The 19682-nt window shown below is 31.1% G+C and overlaps 1 protein-coding gene across 1 annotated transcript; it reads right to left on the minus strand.

Moving 5' to 3' along the window:
- Positions 1-8143: 8143 nt before the first annotated feature.
- LOC145333875 (uncharacterized) lies at positions 8144-15093 on the minus strand. The gene is made up of 11 exons (XM_080179136.1): positions 14859-15093; positions 14286-14405; positions 13495-13603; positions 13023-13099; positions 12196-12235; positions 11688-11740; positions 11217-11278; positions 10371-10442; positions 9698-9738; positions 9343-9431; positions 8144-8282 (listed from the first exon to the last, which is right to left on the minus strand). The coding sequence occupies exons 1-11, from the start codon at positions 14895-14897 to the stop codon at positions 8244-8246; spliced, it is 741 nt and encodes a 246-aa protein (XP_080035262.1). The 5' UTR covers positions 14898-15093; the 3' UTR covers positions 8144-8243.
- Between the last annotated feature and the right edge of the window lie 4589 nt (positions 15094-19682).

The raw sequence follows: 19682 nt of genomic DNA on the forward strand, positions 1-19682 counted from the left end.
ACAATAGATCTAAAAACCAGATAACTACCTGGATTCAGTGTTGGGGACCTTTTACGTATGCTAGCAAATTGCTTTCTGCTCTTTTTAAGCCACTGTGTAGATATTTATGAAACTATTAGCTCATATTCAAAGACCCAATTGAAAGTCGGAATAGGGTCCATATAATTTTTTGACCATCTCCCCACTATTGTTTTACTTTAATTTACAAAATACACACCCGTTAGCTATGTAAAGGTTTATGAAAAAACCTCTGATGAGTGTCAAAAAGCACTTGGCACCCACCCCACTGCTAAACACTGATGCACGCGCCCGTACCAACATTTGACTTCTACTGCTTTTAATTTGCTTTTACTGGATATTAACTTTAATATAAAAGTGTAAAGCACGTTCTAAAGTCATAATATGACAGTAGTTTGACAGAATAGTAGCAGGACTGCGTAGACTGTTATCATACTGTCAATATTAGATAATGAATAACTTTAGAATCATCATGTGTAGTTTATGCCTTAATGTCATGATAATATTAGGACTATGAGATAGTTGAACAAGCGACGCTTTTCCATATTTAGTGTCTGTCAGAAAATCCTTTCAAATGCATGTTCCTTTTTTTGTATGGACGGCATAGTGGATAACTTTAATATTAACTTTATGTATGTTAGAATAATCCCATCAAATTTTAACCTTCATTAAGGAATAAACATTGCTGCACGGCACTCAGTATAATAATGGTTTGAATTTCTTTGAATACCAAAGATAATATAAAAGAGTCATCCTTTTGTTTTAAAACTTAGTATGGGACGATAGGAAATAGGAACCCTACAGTTACATTTTCATTTTATTAAGTATAAGTTTTTATATACTTTTCAAATTCAAGTAAAATAATAGAGGCGGCAAGGGTCAAATAACTATATAGGGTCTTTAAATATAAGCGTATTGCGTCTTAAATATTATAAAAGCAAAGACACTACAAAAAACCAGAAAGTAATTTGCTAGCAGACGTAAAAGGTTCACACCACTGAAACCAGTTAGTTGTATGGGTCATGCATCTATGCTTATATGTATATCTATTGCTTTCAGTGATTTAAAAAGAATGTGTCTTGCTTGCAATAATGTTGTCATTCTTGTTTTACACGTAAATTTTATAATAACATCATAAGTAATCAAAATATGATACCTGTTCCTTATATCTGCCTTCAAAACTACAAACAATGTAGAAACTGCAAAATTTATTTTCAAGTATCTAATAATGGCATAACGTCGGGTAATATGATGTTGCTTGTAGTCAAGGATCTAAAGAGATAAGACAATGACCGATAAATTGATGCAAATCTTCAATGATGATACGCAAATTAACCCCTTTTTTGTAGATTATTATCAGTGGATAAAACCTTAATGAACCAACCAATTATAATTCAATTAAAATCCCCAAAGTTATTAAGCCAACTAATAAAAAAAACGGTAGTATTATAAAACTTAGGGGACAAGTGTAAAAAACATCTGAATGCCCCCTTCCTCCCTGACTTGTAGTTCTATTTAGTCTTGACATTTAAAAAAAATTTGTTTTTTAACTTTTAGGTTTATTAGCAGCCCTCCTTTAGGGGTTTTCTTGTCCAATAAATAGCCTAAACCTACCCGTAAAACAAAGAAATAAATCATTCCCGCTGTTTAACGATCTTACAGGACATGCATACTTTTCAAGTTTCTTTAGCTAGTATGTAGTATAGAAAAATTTTAAAATTAATATAGCAGGTGTTTTTGCTGTGTGTTTTATATGTATTTTTGTATCAACACTAATGGGTAGTTTTTCGGCTAGCATCAAAACCCTTTTTTCCCTTTCTGTACATTGACTATAAAATTGTTGGTTGGGGTGGTTGAGGAGGGGTTTTAAACACATATTTTTTTATATACTTTTCTACTCCTAATTATATCGTTTGATATTCATCGTTTTTTATACGTTAAAAAAATAAATAGTTAAAGGTTAACTATAAATATATATTCCAGACAACTTCCTGGCCCAAGTGGTAGATACCCTTTTTGTCTGCTAGCAAATTAACTTCTGTTCTTTTGTAGTTGTTTATTTATCTGACGCTATTAGCTGATTTCAAAGACCCAATATAGGGTCCCCGCCCTATGGGCAGAGTTAAATATAGCTCTAAACAAAACAAGATACGAAACTCCTTTATAAATAGTTTAAAACAAGGATGACAACATCCATAAAAGCGAAGCTCTGAAACGGTATGACAGACAAACATTAATCTTGTAGAGTAATAAAACTGAATATACATAATATAAATATATAAGTTTTGACAAAATTATACGTAAATTTGTTGCAAAACTTCTGAAATATAGAATTCTGTTTAATATATTAAATACCTTATTTTAATAGGAATCACCATTTCAAAAATCAAATCAATCGGATGATTACATCAAATAAAAAATTGTTGTTAAAAAGTTTAAAAATCTATACGTTTAAAATGAACGTACAGACTTTCTGGTAACGATTATAGAGTTGCTAAGCTTTCTAAATCGTACCTAACTACTACAGGAATCATCATGCAAAGTTTGCAATCGATATGCTAATTATAACATGCCTAAATTAAAGAAAAAAACTATCTGTTAGGTACGGACAGACGGACAACTCTAATTATAGAAAAGCTTCGCTTAAAAAACATGATATATATATATTTAGTTAAAACCCGACCCAACGAAACCCTGCAGGGTTTAAAGTTCATCCTGCTGACCTTTATTACATCATATTTTAAATTTCTTATTAAATTCACAAAGATGGAATAATATTCAAAGGGATCTTGAGGTATATGACAATGGAGGATAAATTGGTGTACATTCCCCGATTATGATAAACATAATAACAACCTTCTGTAGATTGAAATTATCGGTGGCAGGGAAAAGGAAATGTGATTCGGACAAACAATTATAAAGGAAAATCTTCGCACAATCCCCTTCCCCTTTTCCTCCACCTTCTTACCCACCCCTCTTTAGTTACATTAAAACAAAACAAGATATACTTCCACCTTACTTCCAAAGGTTTCGTGATTTTTTTTTGTAAAATTGATTTGTTAGAATAGCTAGGCCTGATCGGTGGAAAACCAGCTAATGTAGTTTTATTAAAAGGTTCCCAAGGTTTTTAAATTGATTTTGTACTAGGTATTTGAAATTAGCTAATAACTACGGAAATTTAAATACAGCCGAGTCCAAAAAAAAAAACAGAGAGCAATTTGCTACCTGACGAAAGGGGTCTCCACTACTTGGGTCAGGAAGATTTTAGATTTTGATCTTCAATTTTGTTGTATTTTATCCTATTAACCCTATGTTTTATATCAACGCAAATTTTGACGGTTACAAAATTGAAAGCCTATTTGTTGGGAGTCAAAAAAGTTCACTAACTGAATATTTCGCAACTATATCATTATTAAAGTTTCCTAGATCTTGATAGCTTTTGGCTTCTTCTTTTACTATCAATCCAAAGGGCTAAGGTTATATAAGTATGTCTAGTAAGATCACTTAAACGGCTGGATTATTTGTTCCTCAATTTCATGGAAGCCTTTTTATTAGTACCAGGCAGGTTTTAATATATTTTGAGGGGAAAATTCCTCCCCAAACAAAATTTATCCTTTAAAGAATAGGGACTAAGCAAACCGTTTTTTTAATTAAAAAAAGGAGTCCTTTTGCAAGTATCATAGAACAGTAATAATTGCTCTATATCTTTTTCATTTTATGTTTTTACTATCCAACATTTTTAAAAAAATATTATTATATATGTAATATATATGATAATATAATTATAGGTATTTATACATCTTTTTAATGGTATATAAGTTAGTCAATTAACTGTTTGTTTAATCATATTAACCCTTAACAATCATACACCCCCCCCCCCCCACCCCCACCTACAACGAACACTATCTCAGCTCCTATTAGAGCTAAAGGGCTAAAATTTTTGTGCATATCCCCTGTCTGATAATGATATACGTGAGTCTAAGTCAATTTTCGCTTCCTTTGCCCTTTTATTTCACAACCTTTGTTTTTAGGTCCTTTTTTACTTAAGAAATTCAAAAGTCTGTCATTTTCTTATTTTGAATCATTATGTATATAGGAACCTTTAAAGCTTTTTTCTGGTTAAATGATAAAAAAATATTACAATCATTTGCTGTTTAGAAATTAGTTGTTTTCGGGTAACCCTAATCTGATCTTTTAGCAGCAAATCGTGATTTTATATCAGCTTTTTTCAAATAATAATATATATACTTTTAAATGCGAAGATACTGTATAATTTACTTTGTTCGTACGTAACGCTATAAAGAGGATGTGTGATTATCCCAGCTGCTATTGAAGATAGACAGTGAGGGTTAATAGGAAGATTCCTATGTCTATACATTACTATAAAGAAACAAAGTCTGTATACATATTTAAAGTTTCGTGATTTTTCATAGTTTTTTTCATATTCTCTAATTCTTTTCTTTGTCATGACAAATGCTTATTTGTTCTATACCTCACTTTGTCCGTTTGTTCATTCCATGATTATTTTGTGCTTCGCAACTTATGGATGTTGTCATCCTTGTTTATTTCATTTCGGAATGGAGTTACAACAAATTTTAACAGACATTTTCTCAACTTGTTATTACTTTTCAATGAGCCAAGCTTTTCAGGACCAATTTAACCCAGTAAGTCCAATACTCATCAGAACAAGGATAACAACATCCATAAAAGTGAAGCACTGAAATGGTAGGACAAACGGACATTAACACTTGTATAGTGTCAGAATTGAATAATATGAGTCGAAGCAATATTGTAAGTAAATTTGTTGAAAAACTGTTGGATTCAGGATAATGTTTACGGGGATACTTGCATTTTTAGGACTTAGGATTATAGAGTTGCTTTGCTTATAATATTGTACTTTGTTGTCCCAGGAATCAATATACCGAAAATCAGATCAATCGAATTATTAGATCACTTAAAAAATTGTTGTTAAAAAGTAAGAAATCAACAAGTTTAAGATAGACGTACGGACATTCTGGTAAAGATTATAGAGTTGCTACGCTTTCTGACAAAGCAACAAAAGGTACTATGTAAACTTCTATATGGTTCCACAACAATATAATTTAAGTTAGCTTTCGGACTTAAGTAATAATAATTTAGTCAAAATGTAACCTACTGTTGCTTTTGATGGCTTGGTATTTTAATAGAATACCTTGGCCCATTAACAGGCATTACTTAATAATCTATAGAATAGAAACTACTTAAGACTGCAATACAAATGTCAAAGAAACAAGTGGTTGTTGAAAGAGTAATCAATTAACTATTCAACAATCATGTTATTGGTGCATTATTTGCCAAATGTACCACTTTTCTGCACTACCTCTCTGATTTTGTTAATACTCTATATTTTGGTCCGTTGGGTGATTCAAGGATGCTGGATGGCCAAAAAAAAGTTTTAGAGTCCCTGGATGTCTAGATATCTAGCTATCTATGAAGGTAGGTAACAAAAATTTAAAAATCACCCATTTTTTCACAATTTTAAAAATAAATTTTTTCATCAATCTTACATCCAACCTATACATTTTATACACCAAAATGATCGTTTATTCATGTAAAAAGCGCACATAATGCTATTTTGGCCAAAACTCTAATTTTACAGGGTGTCCAACAAAAAGTGTATTTTGGATATCTAGCGTTATACCCAAAATACCTGTCCGAAAAAAATCATTTTTTTTGGCTTTAATCCTGTGTTTTATCTGTGGGCATATGTGGTATATAACGGTTCGGAGGACCCGGGACTATAAGGTTGTCAAATTTCATTTTGGGACACCCTGTAAATGTGATTTTTGTGTCTGTAGAGCTGATACTTGGTCCAAATTGGCTATTTTTTTCAAATTACTTTAATATGTGTCTTAGTATGTTTGGTCATAGTGTTTTCTGACCAGATCAATATTTTCCTATTTTTTGGACACCCTGTATTTTCAAAAAAAGAGAAAAAAAAATTTGTTTTTTTTAAATTTTTTTTTCTATTTTTAAGTTACTCTAAACTGTCATATAGATACAGATTTTGACTAATAACAATAATATTTGCCTATTTTACAAATTTTTACACTTTTGGGACACCCTGTGCATGTTTTTAAAAAATGATGGTTTTTGCCCATTTTTGGGAGGAAGGAGTCGTTTGAGGGCCATAGACTATTTCTTCATTTTTGTAGAACTTTTCAAGATACATCATTTGTTATTTATGCAAAAAGCGCAAAAGCCGAACCGTTTTGCCGTTATTCACTGCCAAAGGCGGAATTTTTTACGTTTTTTGCCGTTCCCGAGGTTCTAATGGGCATTTGAGGTAGGAAAACGTTGATTTTTCAAGATAACTGTGAAATACTTTTATTTATGCATTTTAATTTACTAAATTTCATGTGAAGTAAAAATTTTTGTATATCCAACCGATTTTTGTCAAAAGGAATTTCAAATGCACATGGTTTATGTTTCTTTTATTACTTATGTTATAGCAATTATTTATATTATATTCACTTCATTTTCTTGTTTTAACAATTGAAATCCATCTCGACGAAAAACGGTTAGCTGCACAAAAAATTTGACTTTACATGAAATTTAGTAAATTAAAATGCCTAAATAAAAGTATTTCACAGTTATCTTGAAAAATCAATGTCTTCCTACCTCAAATGCCCTTTAGAACCTCGGGAACGGCAAAAAACGTAAAAAATTCCGCCTTTGGCAGTGAATAACGGCAAAACGGTTCGGTTTTTGCGCTTTTTGCATAAATAACAAATGATGTATCTTGAAAAGTTCTACAAAAATGAAGAAATAGTCTATGGCCCTCAAACGACTCCTTCCTCCCAAAAATGGGCAAAAACCATCATTTTTTAAAAACATGCACAGGGTGTCCCAAAAGTGTAAAAATTTGTAAAATAGGCAAATATTATTGTTATTAGTCAAAATCTGTATCTATATGACAGTTTAGAGTAACTTAAAAATAGAAAAAAAAATTTTAAAAAAACAATTTTTTTTTCTTCTCTTTTTTTGAAAATACAGGGTGTCCAAAAAATAGGAAAATATTGATCTGGTCAGAAAACACTATGACCAAACATACTAAGACATATATTAAAGTAATTTGAAAAAAATAGCCAATTTGGACCAAGTATTAGCTCTACAGACACAAAAATCACATTTACAGGGTGTCCCAAAATGAAATTTGACAACCTTATAGTCCCGGGTCCTCCGAACCGTTATATACCACATATGCCCACAGATAAAACACAGGATTAAAGCCAAAAAAAATGATTTTTTTCGGACAGGTATTTTGGGTATTACGCTAGATATCCAAAATACACTTTTTGTTGGACACCCTGTAAAATTAGAGTTTTGGCCAAAATAGCATTATGTGCGCTTTTTACATGAATAAACGATCATTTTGGTGTATAAAATGTATAGGTTGGATGTAAGATTGATGAAAAAATTTATTTTTAAAATTGTGAAAAAATGGGTGATTTTTAAATTTTTGTTACCTACCTTCATAGATAGCTAGATATCTAGACATCCAGGGACTCTGAAACATTTTTTTGGCCATCCAGCATCCTTGAATCACCCAACGGACCAAAATATAGAGTATTAACAAAATCAGAGAGGTAGTGCAGAAAAGTGGTACATTTGGCAAATAATGCACCTATTACATATATACAGGGCCGGGAAAAGGGAATGTGATTCTGGCAAACAATTCTAAGTGAAAATATCCCCTCAACCTCATTCCCTTTTTCTACTTCTTACCCACTTCCCTTTCAGGTATACCAAAAAACAAGTTTTACTCCAACAAAATATTTATTTTTCGTAATTTCAAATGGAATTAATTGGCTAAATAGCAGCCCCTGCTTATATATTTTTTATTTAAGGAAGGAGAATACTGAAAGATAGGCAATGAATATGTATAATTTTGCGAACAATTAACACCGCTGGATATAATCTGATAAACTGGTAAAATAAAACCAAGATTCATAAAAACAGTGACTTTTTTCCTAAAATATGCGACCAAGGATTAAAACATGTATAATAAACAAGTTAAAAAGTCGTTTTATTTGTGATATTTGAAGCAGAAAAGTCTCCAACAGAAGAAATAAGTAATAACTAAAATAATGAACAAATAATAATTTATTTCACATCTAAAATATACATTAGATCTAATACTTTGTAAATGTTCACTACATTGTAGAGACTCAGCTTTAGAATTATCAAACTCCATTGATAAGCTTAATTAATCCACAAGCAACCCTAAAAGTTAGATTATAACTATGTTTATTATTAGATTTTTTCATTTATTAGGCCATTATAAAAAAAGAAATTGAAAGAACCCCAAAAACAAAATCCGACAATTTCACACAAAATATCCTGTTAAGCATAAATACTCCACCCTAATTTTTTAAATTAATTGAAAATAAGGGATTGGGGGGGGGGGGGCCCGGGGGGGTAGTTTATCATGTGTTCATTAGTTAGGTTAAGTTAAGCATTAGGTACTGGAGAGCCCGCAAGGTTTAGGCATTGGAAAGAAACCTACCGCCTCCTTATTTTCAAACAAAGATGACAACATCCATAAAAGCGAAGCTCTGAAACGGTAGGACAAACGAACATTAACATTTGTAGAGTGCCAGAACTCATTAATAAGTATATAAAAGTATTAAAGTCGAAAAAATTGTAAATAAATTTGCTAAAAACTGCTGAAATACAGAATACTGTTTAAGGACATACTTACATTTTTAGGACTTGATTATAGAGATGCTTCACTTATAACATTCTACCTTGTTGTCCTAGGAATCAGTATTACAGAAATCAGATAATCAGATATATATATCACATACAAATTTGTTGTTTAAAAAGGTAAAAATCGACATGTATAAAATGGATGTATTGACTTTCTGGTATCACCATGCAAAATTAGAAATCGATATGACAATTATTACATGCCTAAATCAGCGTAAAGAGCTATCCGTTCCGGACGGACGGACGCTAAATATAGAAAAGCTTCGCTTTTTAAGATTTTAAAATAATGGGAGAGAGTTTCATTTCACTTTGAGGGAAAGCACCTAATACTAAAATATAAAGTGGTAAGGATTTTTTTTTCTGCAGCTTTAGATCTTATTAACCACAGAATCGATTGGGTTCTTTATTATAAGTAAGCTAAATCTAGGTCTTATTATAGTTTATGGTTATGTTGTTTTTAGATTCAAGTCTTGGAATAGTTTTAAGCTAATTCTTTAAAACAAAATCCCTAGAGGCTAGGGGCGAAGATGCTAGTTTAATAATGGAGATAAGAAAACCATAGTTATAAACTTTCCTAGCGCCAGCATTTCCTGTTGCCAGGCTTCCAGCATCGCCACCTTTACCAAGATCATCCTTGTCAGCATGTACTACTAGGGACCTACCTGTAAAATTGATACAATCTAGAGACATACTCACTAAATCAGCCAATAGGAGAACAGTAGTGGTACATTTTGGCAGGAAAGTCATATTTTTTTCGCATAACAAGTCAGCTATAAACTTTCTAGAATTTATATCCTCGAAAAATTCATCGCTTGTATGAATTGAATGCCAAAATAAACAAAGGTGTTATTATGCTAAGGAATCACTTTTTAAGTATGACGAATTTTAGGGCCAGATGGACCCTCTACACATCTATTATGTTTAATACCTGCAATATCATTCACACCACCATCACCCAGTGTTATCATCCTAAAGTAAACAAGGATCAAAACATCCATAAGTAAGAAAACACAATAAATCATTGATGGGATATTAGAGTAAAACACTAGAGGGAGAAAGGGTTAAATAACTGTACCTCCCAATCGCAACCGCCTTGTGCAACCTTTCTATTGGGTCATTGAAAATCAACCAATAATGTGTCGCCTATATTAACACAGCCAAGTAGTAGAAAATAATTTAGATGCAGACGAATCAATAGAGGTCTTTGAAAAAGGAAGTGAGGTAGTTGTCTGTATATAATCAAAACTATAGATCTGTTGATGTGATTTCGGATCATGCGACTTAAAAGCAAATATAAGAACCTTAAGATTATATTTAATGGGAAAAAATCACAAAACCTTTCACATGTAATTTTGTATGTATTTTTTGATATTTATCAGTACATTGTTTTACCCCCCCCCCCCAAAAAAAAACAAAAAAAAATATGATAAATAGTTTAGGTGGGTAATTCCCCCTCCCCGGCATGTAAATTTTACTAAAAGAGTAATAATATGTGTAAGGGTACAAATATTTGGGAGCTTTTTGCCCCACACCAAATAAAAATTACATCTCATGCAGATATTTTACCCCAATAAAAAAGCTAAGACTTCCCTTTTACTTACCTATCAACAATATTGACATAAGTAGTTTGGCCTCCTGCAGGGGTTATGATGTTGCCCAGATCTCCAGCATGTCTAAACATATAAAGGAAACCTGCAGGGAATGTACCGCTCTGACTGCTGAAAGAATGTCACAAGATTTTCAGCTCCCTAAAATGCCACGATGCCTACGACTTTTTTTTATTGTAGCTGGAGGGTTCAAATTTAGGGTATTGGGTATACTTGTGATGGTCTTACAAAAGTCGGAGCGGTGTATTTCTTGCAGGCTTTCTTTAACCTAATTACAAGCCAATTATGAGGTCAATTTATTATCTTCGCTTCTAACCTCTTTGAGGTCCAGCAATCGATATATTATTACTTGGATGTTGCACAAGATTTTGATGTACTCTAGTGAAGTGATGCTTGCAGCTGACTAAATTAACGATACTATCAATCCCCTTTTCCTCATCAATCCTATCTCTTTTTTTGGTTTATTTAATTTAGATATATTTTTGGGATAGAGTTTACTTTTTACCTAGAGACATTAAGCTTTTGAGAGTTGACCTACCGCTGCTAAATAGCCTTTGACCTTATTTTAGACCAATAAAAGCTACCGAGTATATTTAGGAAATTACTATTCAGTTAAGAGTTATTTATCGCATCGTTTTAATATAAACAACTGTTTTCCACGAATATTAAAAAGAAACATTATATGATTAAAACCTTTTTTTTAGCAAAGTTTGTTTATATTAGTATTCGTAGAAAAATGTCTGTAATACGATACTAAACATAATTTTTCAGTATGACTAAAACCAGTTTTATTCCTGCGGATATTACTAGGTTTCGAAGCCATAATGGAAAATATATTACCTTGAAGCACTATCAGGGCTAGAATGGTCAGCCCCAGATGGGTTAAAATGTCCTTCAGCATCCTAAACGAATGGATATAGAAAATATGTGGATATTATGATAATGTCGTTCATTTAGGTTGCTAATAGCAAAATAATTTATTGATCAGGGGATGGGGTAAAGGCGGTGGAAGGGAGGAATCATTGATTTTGCCAGCTGCAAGTATTACTTTATTAGAGAACATGAAAATCTGGCGTCTTTCCTTTTTTGCCCAGACACCATGGCTATCAGATAAGTTACCTCCCAAGAGGAGGGAGCCAAATCTTTGATTGCATGACCTTAGTCTGAAAGTCCTACCTTAACTATGTTTCGCATCTAAAATAGTCTTTAGTTATGACGCTGTTTTGAGTCGAAATTCGAACACATCACCTCCACAAAGAAATGCTGATGCGCTGGGTGTGAAGCCACATTCATGGGTTAAAAAAATATTACCTTACACTTATTTGTTAAGTCTCCTTTCATATGAACATGGAATCCATGCAGACCTTAACACAAATAGTACAATATTTTTTTGGCAAGTTAGGTAAAAGGATCTATACATTTCAATAAATATCATTTGACATTGGAGAAATATTAAGAATTATTTATGGTTGTTTTTAAAAGTGTCACATCCATCCCCATCCACATCAAATAATTAATTTTGTTTAGTAAGGAAATAAAATTATTACTTTATTACGGTATACGGGTAAGTCAGCCCCTACCCACTTTAAATTTTGTTTTAATTTTAAAAAGAAAAACTGGATTGATTTGATTTTTTTTATAGGGGCGATTTCTTTTATAGCGGTGATTTCCCTTGAGAGATTTGTGGTACCCTCAACCGAAAAGTAGTCTTAAATGTTTGCTGTTAACTTTTTACTATTATAAAACTATTTTGAGAAAGTACACAACATATCTATCCATATGGTAGCTTTGTAACTACTAAAAGTAACATATTTTATACCTGGTTTCAGATTGTAGATTTCTCCTTGAATGTGAACAGCCTATCAACAACAATAAAAAAAAACTTTTCGAGTATGACTGACCGACTGACGGACTAAATAGATATATATTCTGAATGCTCATTGGTGCATTTTCAGCAAATCTATCTTTAATAGCGTACAACAAAATCACATATTCCATATAGCATTGCGGACAGACTGGCACAAAAATGAAGTAAATTATAGTATAGCTTGGCCTCTAAAAATTTAAAATTTGACAAAGCATTTGATTATTTTTTTAAGTCAACAATTTTGTCATTGTTTACAATTTACACAAAAGATAATTTAGAACTTTCAAGTTAAAAGGGGTAGTTGCACGAAGTGCATTTAAAATTAAATTTAATGAACTTCATTTTTTTTCTGTTCAATAGTTTTAACTACATTTAAAGGACATCTATAATACAAAGTAGAACGATGTCTGTCTGTCTGTTTGTTTGTAGCAAAGGATCTCGCTAACCACTGAACCGATCGGGTTCTCCTTTACAGGGTAGCTTCTAATTTCAAAAATATCAAGACTTGAAAATCATGATTTTTGGATATATGCTTATATGGCTGTCCTGTTTTGACAAAAACAGCATGATGACTATTGTGGTGGTGCCTGATTAATTGCTATTTATTGAAGTATAAAATTATATATGTTAGATGGTGTTCTTGTAATGTATGCTTGCAATCAATTTTTTTAAATGTACTTCATGCAACTACCTCTTTGATAATAAATACACCATATTGCCATTTTTACGAGATTGCCGAATATGTTTCAACCTTATTTATTGAAAATTGTCTAGTCAACCTTGTATGGGTGTAGGATGGTGGATATTTTTAAATGTCCAGATATATTTTCATCGGATCCAGGTACCAAATCAACAACTAAAAAATGTAATCAGCATACAGATTAATACAGATACTATTAGGGAAATGTACTAGAACATTCTTAAGTAACTGTCAATGTTTACTAGTTCTATATCTCAACTTTGAAGCGTTTTGCAATTGCAGCCATTCTTGCAAAGGGTAGAAGATTTGAGCATAAGAAAAATGCGCTAAAACTATTTTTATATGTTGACACCTAAGTGTTGAAATTTATATTTTACTGTACTTTTTAAATAAAAACTAAAATATTTTTTTGTTGTTCTATTAATTGTCCAAAAAACGAAGAAAATAAGCCATTTATCATTAAATTCTGATAATTATAAGTGGGTTAACAAGTTCTCATAAAAAACACTGTATTTATTTATATTTACAGGTAGCATGTTAAATATTCTCACCTGCATTTTTTGGAGGAATATGCTTCTCAGGTTTGGTGGGAACTTGAGGAGAGGTCCATGGGTAGTGTTGTTGGATAATTTGCGGATTTTGTTGCAACAGAAACATAGCCTAAAATTCAAGCAATTGTTAATAAGAAATAAAATTAGAATTTAATTAGTAAGAAAGATTGAAAACACTGATGACAACTTCCATAAATAAATAAAAACACAGGATATAAACCATTTTGTTTACTATTAGAAAACTTCTAACAATAAAGTAGATGCCTAACAGAAGAAATATAAAAAAGTTTAAGCTCTAGCATCAATCAAAATCCCCCCCCCCCCTCAAAAAAAAAATATGACTATCATAGAATTACTAACTAAATTTTTCTTTGAAGGAATGTCTATTTAATTTTCTTATGGGTTAAACTTATAATCCTAATAATAAAGAAACAAAATCTGCGTGTCTGTTCGTACCAAAGAATCTTGCTAACCGCTGAACTGATATGGTTCTTTATTACAGGGTAGCTTCTCATAGGTCATGGAAAGAATTGTAGCTATTTTTGGAGAGGGTACCACCATCCTCCCAAGAGAAATGGCAAAAAAATATAACTTATAACCTCATCTAGCAGCCTTAAAAATATTTTTACTAATCAGATGATCTTAATATGGATTAAAAAGAAAACATTTTACGTGCCCCTAAAGGCCTCAAGGGTTATTTCCGCTAGTAGTAAATATATAAAGTTAATAGTTTATTGAAAACGTGTATATTATAAAAGGAGCTAAAAAAAGCAGGAAGAAAAAAACTAAACCTGGGGAGCAAAGTGAGATTCTTGGAGGCTATAATGAACAGGATACACTTGAACTGGATATCTGGCATAGCTTGGATAACGTCCAAACTCTGGTACTATACCAAAGCCATAGCAATTTACCTAAAAAACAACAATATTGATAATTAAAACCACTTTAGTGTACCTATATTCTTTTCAAAATTTTAAGATTATGGCTAGTAAAGTCCTAGTAATCCTCCTTTCCAAAACTCTAGTAAGTTTACCAAAAAAAATCTTTAACCTTTTGAAGATTAATTAAGTTACTATGAAAAATATGCAGGTTTCAAAAATACAAATAATATAGAATACGTGGGCCTTATTCATTGGTCTGTTCGTTCATCTAGGGGGGAAGGGGAGTATGTAAAGGTGATAAATGGGAGGGGGGGGTATCATTATTTTAGCCAGCTGATTGTATCACTTTATAAGATTACATCGTCTGGTTAAACATCCAAACATTCACAAGCAGCAACCAGCTAAATTTTTTTCACATAATAATTTTTAAGAAGAAGCTGCTTTTGCGTTTGTTATAAATGATTTCACTATATTTTTCATTACCTTTGATATGAAAAGGAAAAACAAACTGAATAATAACATTTTGTTTAATGTTATCTAATCCAGCATTTCTTAATAACTAACAAACAATAGCTGAATAGAAACAAAAAATATTCAAACAATAACGCTAATATAAAATAGAAAGTCAGAAATAATAATTTTTTAACTAAATAAACTATTTATCCTGAAAAATGAGGTAAAATCGGTTCAGCCGTTTATGAGAAATTAATGGACATACATTAAGATACATCTTGATAGTTTATATTTTAGGAAAGTTCTACAATATTATCTCATTATAAAATTTTTTGTCTGTTTACATTTATTTATTGCAGTTTTATTTAAACATATTAGGTGGGTTCTATAAACAAAACTGTTATGGTATTGACAGCTGCAAATACGGTATCAACAACAAAAATCTGACGCTAGACGTTCAGAAGTCATCTCACGGTATACGCAATCGCTGTAACATATCGCTGTTATGACGTCATCTCACATTGCTGTTGATTTCACAGATGGATCAGGGAGATGAACAGCATCTCACAGTACAAGCTATCAAAAGCTGTCAAAATTCCTGCTTTTGCAGACAAAAATTATGTAAATAAAACAATAAATCATGCATTGAAAGCATGGTTTATGATGAAAAAAACGGGGCATTCCCAACAGATCTCTATGCAGGGGATGAAAAATTTTAAGAAAAAAAATTTGAATAATTATTATAAAAATAGATATTTTCAATATAAAATTTTTGATAGGTAATGGAAATTAAAATTTTTTTTTTAAATTTTGTAGAAAAAAATATATAATTGAAAAAAAATTAGGTAATCTATAAGTGAGTAAAAAAAAAAAATTTCCAGGGGGGGGAGGGGCATTTTCTTTCCCCCTCTCCCTTCACATTTTCTGTACTTTAAAAAAATAGGCTGAATTGACCAAAATTCAAAGACGACATTTGCTTAACATCCCATTTATTGTAGTTTTGCTGTTGATTTTGTTGTTGATGACAGCTGCAGTATTGCAGTTCTATCACTGTACCATATTACCGCATTATCTCTCACAGTAATGTTTATAGAACGCACCGACACACAAAAATGGCCGCCCGAGGTACCGCAATGTGAGATACCGTGATAGAACAGCAATGTGATAGAACTGTGATCACAATTCCGACTATAGAACCCACCTATTGGCTCTGGAATATAACCCTTAGAGTATGATATTCCAATAAATATACAAAAAATATGCAAATGAAAATGCAAGTGAAAAATTTTCGTATATATACTAATCTGGCGTAAGACCCAAGCAATAATAAAGCATTAATATACACATCGACAAAATTTATCAAAAGCTTTATTAAATATATGTTTCTTTGCTTTTGTGAAGATAATTTTTTCAAAGAAATATGAAATTAGGTACTCAATATTTTGTATTTAATTTGCTTATTTGTTAGTGTAAATATAGGTGTGAAGCGTATCAGCCCCTTTACGATACCCAGATGGATTCTTGATAAAGTATCTAAATTTCACTTCTAGCAAAACTTTCTGGAAAGCGACGGTCTGTCCGTCTACCACATTAGCTTCTCTTTTGTAAAGTTGTCATTTTTGTATAATTTTCAGCTGAAAACAACGAAATAATTATAAAAAAACATTTATTAAAAAAGAACATAATTAAAAAAATATAACAAAGAATTTAACCCAAAATTATTATACATAATTATTACATAAAAAAAAGAATAAATGGTATAAATTAGATAAAAACATTTTTAGTAAAACAAAATCATAGCATTTGAGATCTTTATGGATAGGCTAAATAACTTTGAAAATTGTTGTTGTTGTTTGAAATTTTTTTTCAGTATGGCTTCTAATCCGATTATTTCTGCTGGATTTAATTAAACAGGTTCTGAGCAATACTGAAAAATAATGCATTGCATCGTATTATAGAGAATTTTCCTTGAGAATATATAAAAAATCATTAAAATAATCCTTGTTTTGTTGACCCAAAGTATCATTCAGCCCCTTTGGGCTAACAAATTCTATTGGGCTAACATAACTTGAATTGTTCTTATTCTGTTTTATTTTACTACCCGTGGAAAACTGTCTATAATAGGATGCGATAAATAACTACCACAAAACAAAACTTTTATTTTTCTATTTTTAGAACAATCAAAGAATAATTTTACAAATATTTTTGGTTTCTTCTTTTTTTAATTTTTTGATCACAGTATATTAAGTCTATTTTTCTCCTTTTTTCTTTGTTTTTCATTTTTTTTTCTTCTTCATATTTTTGATGAATTGAATGAGGCACTTTTTTGCTTTAAAGTTCATTTTTCTAACTATTTATTTACAGCTGTGAGAGGATAACAATTACATAAGGATCAATTTTGCCAGGAAAATAATCATATTCCAGCTGTGGCTCTGGTAATTCACCTTTTGCCTCCAATTTAATGGAATTTTTAGCTCCGCTGTTTTGGCCCATCATGCCTGTTTCGTTCTTGTTATTGAATGTCATTTTAGATATATTTATATATGTCTTTTTATTGCTTGCTATCGTGTTCTGCTTCTGCTTGAGACTGACCTAGGAATGATTTTGAGTAATATTTTATAGTAGGGAAAACGTCACATATTTTTTCTCTCCATATTTTACTACTACGATAGTTTTACTCTAGAAGCTTTTCAATTTCATTAAAAACAGCTAAATTCTAAAATTTGATTAAAAGTAAAATTTTTGTTCATGGATAAGGACATTAATGTTTATAAAAGTGCAGTAATAACAAGAAAATTAGAAAAAAAATATAATTTCAAGTTCCTAAGTAATTAATATTGTCTCAGGAGCCATTCAAAGTTTACTGAAGACCTCAATGACCAGGATCTACAGGATCATACCTGGAATCTGAAATTGGCTTAATCAACTATCTATTTCAAACTAGGGTTTACGCCCCTAATGGCCTCTATTGGCACTTGAGGTAAGGGAGATTAGAATGGAGAGGTATAAATTGTTAACAAACCTTCCCTTTGCATATTAAAAAAGCTTCACTGCAAAGTAGAACCATTTCGGTCTAGCGGTTAGCATTAGGGTAGAGACAGACACACAGACAAACTGTTACTTTTATTATTTAGTATGTTGACCCAACCAAGCATGCCAGCGTACTGTAGCCACCAGGATGGAGATACCAAATGATTCCAATTCCAACTTGTTTCTATTTACTACATTTTAAAAGTAGAATATCTATGACCTTCTATTTTAAACACAGAAACATTGAAACATCTTTGTAATTCTATAACTGTTAAGTGTGCCCACCTTTTTAATCTAAATGTATCTCGATATTCTAATTTTATCGTAAACGTAATAATTTTATTTTTACTTTATGTTGATGTACACAGGGTTTAACAAGGTATTATTTTCTCTTTTTTGTCACTTTTTTCTCTCTTTTATTATTCTGTCTTCTTATATTTCTTCTGTTTTCATTCTCTCTCTCTCTCTCTCTCTCTCTCTCTCTCTCTCTCTCTCTCTCTCTCTCTCTCTCTCTCTCTCTCTCTCTCTCTCTCTCTCTCTCTCTTTCTATCTCTCTTTTCCTCTACATATACTCTTCCGCTTTCACCTAATCATATTCTAAAATTAACTTTGAAATTCTAATTTTATCTAATACATCTCATAACTTTTTTTTAATTTCCCTATTTTCAGGGTTTAAGGAATATGTTTATTGTGTAACAATATCCATTAGTAGCGAAACACTAAAAGATTGAGAGTCAAGAAAGAAAAAAAAAAGAAAAATAACACACAGAGAAAGGTCAGTTAGCTAGCTTTTGGGAAATTTTTTCTTCGAAAAATTTTGCCCCTCGTCTTAGTGCAAACGATCATTTACGTTTGCTTGGAATCCATTTATAAATTTAATTAGATGCAATAACTTTTTATATTTTAAATTAAATTAATAATTTGTATGTATATATATATTATTTCGCAGCCGGCTGTAAAAAACACTTTCAAAGCCGAAAAAAGAAAAAAATATATGTTGACAGCTCTAGACCCCTTTTTACTAAAAATAAACTCCTAAAACCCTTTTTTCTTCCAAAATTAACCCCTACCTAAAAAACTCAGAATATATGTAATTTGGCTTCAAGTTAAATTTATCAATTTAATACTTGAGATAAATATTTTAATACGGAAAAAAATCACTAAACTTTCCAAATTGAAAATCAACTTAGAAAGATAGATAGATAGATAGATAGATAGATAGATAGATAGATAGATAGATAGATAGATAGATAGATAGATAGATAGATAGATAGATAGATAGATAGATAGATAGATAGATAGATAGATAGATAGATAGATAGATAGATAGATAGATAGATAGATAGATAGATAGATAGATAGATAGATAGATAGATAGATAGATAGATAGATAGATAGATAGATAGATAGATAGATAGATAGATAGATAGATAGATAGATAGATAGATAGATAGATAGATAGATAGATAGATAGATAGATAGATAGATAGATAGATAGATAGATAGATAGATAGATAGATAGATAGATAGATAGATAGATAGATAGATAGATAGATAGATAGATAGATAGATAGATAGATAGATAGATAGATAGATAGATAGATAGATAGATAGATAGATAGATAGATAGATAGATAGATAGATAGATAGATAGATAGATAGAAAGATAGAAAGATAGAAAGATAGAAAGATAGAAAGATAGAAAGATAGAAAGATAGAAAGATAGATAGATAGATAGATAGATAGATAGATAGATAGATAGATAGATAGATATAGATTTAGATAACACAAAGTTTGCTAGATTAATGCAATTGAATAACGTAT

Source organism: Acartia tonsa, chromosome 12 (assembly GCF_053477335.1).
Source record: "Acartia tonsa isolate MP-2025a chromosome 12, ASM5347733v1, whole genome shotgun sequence".
NCBI lineage: Eukaryota > Metazoa > Arthropoda > Copepoda > Calanoida > Acartiidae > Acartia > Acartia tonsa.